This window comes from Emys orbicularis, chromosome 1, assembly GCF_028017835.1.
Source record: "Emys orbicularis isolate rEmyOrb1 chromosome 1, rEmyOrb1.hap1, whole genome shotgun sequence".
Lineage (NCBI taxonomy): Eukaryota > Metazoa > Chordata > Testudines > Emydidae > Emys > Emys orbicularis.
This window is the reverse complement of record NC_088683.1, coordinates 130,513,885-130,519,884: the sequence shown is the minus strand read 5'-3', so window position 1 is coordinate 130,519,884 and position 6,000 is coordinate 130,513,885. Positions and strand designations below refer to the sequence as shown.

Sequence of the window (6,000 nt, the reverse complement as noted above, 5' to 3'; positions counted from 1 at the left end):
GGCCAGATTCAAAGCAGTGGCCTTATGAGAGGCTGCCCATCCCTTTACCAGTTCTTTAAACCAAACAGTCCCGCTAGGCTACCTTTTAAAACCACTACTGAACATCACAGCTTTCCTATTTTATGTTAAATCCAATCACAGATCAGCTCTCATGTTAAACCACATGGAACGCTTTAAAGAAAAAAAGGTAAATGACATTTTTCAGAGCTTACAAATGCCTGAGTTTGTACTGCATTTAACACCATCTTCCTTCTAGAACATTCAGCTGTTTACCACTCACTGGCAGTATGCACCATTTCCTCTTCCATCTGTAATACCAGATGTGTTGCGACTGCATTACAGAACAGCGATTAGGACCTTCTCCTGCACTGGCTTTGAAAGCATGCAAGGGCACAAACTTCAGAAGGATTTGCAATAATAACTGGCTTCTTTTAACTGGTTCAATACAGTACTTGTGTATTCTTGTACTCTTTTCATATTTGCCATATTATTCAGCAAAAATATCAACATGATTTGATTTTACCAAATACTCATTGGAAAATATTTTAAATGGTTACACCCTAGTCTAAACATTCACGTTTAAACTGTAAACATTCTTTAAGAAACACACCTTTGAAAAGACTTTATACTTTTAATAAGTTCAATATATGGTAGATACAAAAAAAAACCCAGTTCCCTACTCGATATATACGTGGAATGCATTCACTTTTGTGTATTCACAAGTATTTTAATGCTGAAATTTTAAAGTCCTTAATCGGCTTCTGGCAGATATTGGCACTAAAATGTCTTTGCTTCCCATTCATTTTCATCACTCAAATTTGGTTGTGAAGAATTAAAAGAAAAAAAAATAAAGGGTCTTCGCTTCTTCATTGAACAGTTCATCATCATGTTTCTTAGCCAGCAATAGAAAATTGCTTGTGTGATGAGTACATCATTAAATTCCTATAACAATCATGTGTTCCTTGGAGTAGGTAAGTCAATAACTATAGGTGGATTGAGAGGCTGGTAGTTCACAGTGCACACTGACGCATTCACATAGGTAGTAGTTCCATCAGCCATTACCCCATAGCCTACAAAGAAAACAAGTTCTAGTTACTACTATTATTCACTCATATATTGCCACAAATGGAAGTGGCATTGAATAGTGCTACATCCAAACGCTCAAGGATTTAACAGGGCCATATTCTGCTCTCTGTCATACTAGTGAAGCTTCCATGAGAGTAGTAATAATACCTGTGTAACAGAAGAATTTGTGCATCCTTTTAGATTGTAAAAGAAAGCCAAAGAGAACTCTCCAGCGTGTACCCGTAGCGTGATATTGTAGCCACTGAAATGTGAAGTCTTCACAAAAAAGTTTAGTAACTTTAATATTTCTCTTTGAAAATCAGTTTTAAAAAATATTCTCTCTCCCGTTTTAGAAGAGGGTGGGAGCTAGGCTGTACTTCAGGCTTTAACACATTCAAATCCCTGATTTGTTGGAAATCTCACATTCAGAACTTGTCGAAACCGTCACCTTTTGGGGCTGATATTTCCTAGGCTTGGTTTCTGCTCAAAGATATTTTTTTGTTTTTTTAAAGAAATGTTGAGTGAAACATTTTTGGACTTATGGAAAAATGAACATATTTTTTCCATTATAAAAGAATTCTAATCCAGAAAAAAAAATCAACTGGGCTTCAGCACAACCAGCAGAAGCATGAAATCCGCAACTTGGCATGGATATAGGTATGCCATGGCTTAGCATGAAAAAACTCAGTTTGATGTCAAGGTTTGCATATCTGAAAACTATGTGCTCACTAGAAACTGTCTTTAATGGGCTCTATCCTACTGCCACTGAAGATAATAGTGACACTTCAAATCCCTTCAGTGGGAACTTGATTGGATCCAATGTGTGGTGTTGTACACTTAAACATACTAGAGAAGTTCTAGGCATGTATATGTAATTACCTAAGTGCTTGACTGAGCTCCCATTGAAGTCAATGGCAACACTCCCATGTCATGTCTACACTGCAGTTGGGAGTGAGCCGAATAAACAGTTGCACTAGTGGGGCTCAAGTGAGTGCACCAAACACAGCAGTGTGGCTGTGGCAGCTCAGGCAGTGGTGACATGACCCCGAGTCTGAGCTCGCTTGACTGGTTGAGTGTCCACTGGAGCCACACCATCCACGCTGCTATTTTTAGTGTGCTAGCTCAAGCCAAGCTGTCTACTTGGGCTGGGAGGCTTGCCCCCTGCTGCAGAGTAGACATACCCTCATAGACTTCAGTGGGGATTGAGTCCAGCCTATGTACACTCTCTTGGGTCACAAACTCCATGAAATAACAGCAGATTCTTTTATTTTCTTTAAAAAGTCAACAAACTCAATGCTACAAACTGTGGGTCCAACTGCGGTCTGCTCATGGAAAACCTTACAAGAAGAGGACTTCAGCAAGGATGAAAACTCTGTCAGGTTCCTGTCACAGAGATTTCTCCCAATCATTTGTGGTTTGCCACAGAACAATCGTTGGTTGTGAAACATGAACCACAGAACATAAACGTGAATTGCAGTTAACATTGCTAGGGGAAGTTTCAGAATGTTCTCTCTCCCTCTCCAAGTTCTTAAAACACCCAATCACCATGGTACCCAGTTACTAAAATGTTAATTTTTGTGCATAGAATCATAGAATATCAAGGTTGGAAGGGACCTCAGGAGGTCATCTAGTCCAACCCCCTGCTCAAAGCAGAACCAATTCCCAACTATTTTTTTTGCCCCAGAGCCCTAGCTGGCCTCCTCAAGGATTGAACTCACAACCCTGGGTTTAGCAGGCCAATGCTCAAACCACTGAGCTATCCCTCCCTTTATAATATTGCATTTTTCATTCCTATCATGGAGACTCCTGTATCACGACCCCACCTCAGCCCTGGCAGGAGCATGGGAAATAGGATTTTAGATGACATTACTGTAGGCTGCCTGTCATGGTGACAGGTGGGGCATTTTTGGCAGTAGCAGCAGTTCAGAGGAGAAAGTGGGGAGGAAACAGTCAGTTCTTTATTCCTCCTGGATATTTAGCAGATGACTGCTGTAGATGTAGCTGTGTTTAGTCAGGGGAGGATATCATCTGTTCATACCATGCACTCACTTTGCAAAGAGCACATTCATTTGCAGAGGCTGTCTGTGAGAACTTACTTGGGAATTCTTCTCTGAGGAGTTTTACCATCCCACAGCAAAACAGGCTTGGCAGTTTCCCATTTGTTTTCTCTGAATTATGATAGTTTACAAGAACTCCCTGTCTCTTAACTCTGCTACGTACTGCGACTGAAATGGTAACTGAAATAAGTTACCATTCTTTGAGAGTCAATAGTTTTTTCTTTGGTGAGCCAAATTCAGACATGGGGTAAGCAGATGCAACTCTATTTACCTCACAGGAGGTTACAACAGGTCACTTACACCAAGTTTAAACTTACTTGGCCTATAATAAACTAAAGGGATAATGTCAATTTTAAAATGGGTTTTGTCTGAAAATGGTTCACACACTGTCTTATAAGTAACCTCTAAGACTGCTGTACCTGAAAGTGATCTAGAGAAGAGTCATTCTCTCTGTGCATTCAATTTGTTTACTTTGTACATTTGACAGCACTTTAGAAATCACCTAGTGACAGCCTTATCATCGCAAGGAATAGGCAGTGATTGTACTCCAGGCTGTACACCTTGCAAGATATGAATAAACACCATAAGATGTATTCTTTCCTCTTTTCTTTGATTGTTAATATGATCCCACTACCATTGACTTCAATGGGAGCAAGACTGATCCCAGTTAATGATTTATAAGAAGGGAGTTCATTTTCCCAATTGAATGCCAAATGGTTGAGAGAACACCCTTGGTGGGTCTGTGCACTGAACATTTAACTTGTTAAAAAAAAATCTTACCCCCACAGAGCCAGTGATGACTCCCTAGTGCTCTGACACACACACTCACACAAACACTCTGAAGAAACGATAGTGTCTCAGGTTGCTGGAGAATCCTGAACTCGCTGATGAGGAGATAATTTGTGCATGTACCATGTATTAGGATGAAGAGTGGGAGGAACCTCTAGAGTTTTATGGAGCCTCATTTTAGCTTTGTATTTATTTAGACCCTTCTAACCCAGGATCTCAGTAATTAAACCTTAGAAATCCCTAAGGATTTTACAGAGAGAAAGTGAGATGCCGAGAGATTACATGATTTCCCCAAAGTCACACAGTGATTCAGTAAGGAGCCACAAATAGAATCCCGCAATCCTAACTTGTAGTCACCTAGTAGACCTCTACCCTTGTTTTGAACCAACTGGATCAGTAGTTCATATGGAACAGTAGGTATAATCCCCGTTTCACAGATATGGAAACTGAAACAGAGATGCCAAGGCCCAAATATTCATACTTGAATGTTAGACACTCATATGCATCTTATTCACCTAAACAAGTGGCCTGACTTTCAGAAGTGTCCGTTAATTTAGGTGCCTATCTTTAGCAACTCAAGTTTGAAAATGTTGGCCATACTGTGCAGTGACTTGGGTGCAGTTGGTTTTAAAAATCAGAGAGAGACAAGTTTGCTGACCTTCATGGATATGTCCAAAAACATGAAGTCGTGGCTGTATTCGTCTCTGGACTGTGTTCAGCAGCTCAACACATCCTACCCTCTGCATTTTCTTAGGAACCCAGTCTAGAAAACCTTTGAAGAAGAAAGATTAATAAACATAGATTTAAAAGGAGAGAGAAAGGAGTCACGTTATCTGTGAAACTTTATACCTGGAAGATGCAAAATCATTCCAGGATTTTAACGTCTCTTAGTTTCTCATAAGTGGCCACAGAATAATCTATTAAAATGAGCATCTTCATTGCTCAGTGGAGGGGGAATGAAAAATATTTGAGGAATGAAAAAACAGTCGATCCAAAGGGATGGGATTAGAGTTATTCTTGCCAATATTTCCTTTTTAAAGGAAAGATCCTTGCAAGAGATTTTAAATTAAAACCAATTAAACCATATTTGCTCTATTTAAGGCAAACACTCTAAGTTTTATCCATTCCTGCTACATTTTAAGAAGCTTAGAGCAAAATGTTCAAAACTAGTGCCTAAAGCTAGGCCTCTAAACCCACATTTAGGCTTTTAACTCTAGAATCAGGGTCTAATTTTAAGCACTGAATATTTTGATCTTAACTTATGTAACGTCTTTGGTGTTGCTAATTATTAAACCAAAACATACTGGCATTGAGGGTTAGATATGTCCATTTTCATACATTAAAATGATTGCCTACTACATCTGCTTGTAAAAATATTTTTCTTTCCCCCTAGAAAATGTTGACTTTTTAATTAAAAAAACAAAAATGGTTTTGGTTTCCATTTTTTATTTTTGTTTTTGCCTGTATGAAAAAATCAAAAATTTTCAAGGAAAGCAGGCACTTTGTTAAAGTTACATTTAGTTGAAAACCCAATTTTTCCATTAAAAAAAAATTACAGTTTTCTTTACCAGCCCTATCAGCTACTTCAGAAAGCAGAAATAACAGCAAATCTGAACAGAGAGCACTAAAAATACTCTTTTATTAATGGCACCAAAGTGTTAAAACGATACTAAAAACTGTATCCACATCTGTACCACCAGGAGACTGATCTAACTCCCAGTTAAGTCATTGGGACTTTCCATTGACCTGATGGGACAAGGATCTGGCTCCAGATGATGGTCTTGGTTGGGCTGGAGGCTGGAAATTTGATTACAATTATCATATTTTTAAATATCCAAGACTATATGGCAGCTTTGAACATGGGCCCATGTTTGGTGGGGGAATGAACAGAGACCACACTGCAGCAGGAATCCCTGGAGGCATTGTGGCTGAGTTGGTCTGAATTCCTGAAGAGCCTGTGGGAGCACATGCCCGGGCAGAAACTCCAGCATTCAGCAGCTGAGCTCAACTGGCAAACACAAAAGGATAGTGGGGCCAGAATCCAGCCCTCACCTTGTTGCTTTTGGGAAATCTCATGCAACTGCCAGGA

General features: G+C 39.5%; 1 protein-coding gene across 1 annotated transcript in view; it reads right to left on the bottom strand.

Annotated features, from left to right (window-relative positions):
- Positions 1-951: 951 nt before the first annotated feature.
- Positions 952-6,000, bottom strand: part of MPPED1 (metallophosphoesterase domain containing 1) — a 58,770-nt gene continuing 53,721 nt past the window's right edge. Inside the window, exons 5-6 of the mRNA XM_065423307.1 lie at positions 4,570-4,683; positions 952-1,070 (exon numbers count right to left, since the gene is read on the bottom strand). Of these exons, the coding sequence (XP_065279379.1) occupies positions 952-1,070; positions 4,570-4,683 (233 nt within the window). The remainder of the gene's footprint in view (positions 1,071-4,569; positions 4,684-6,000) is intronic.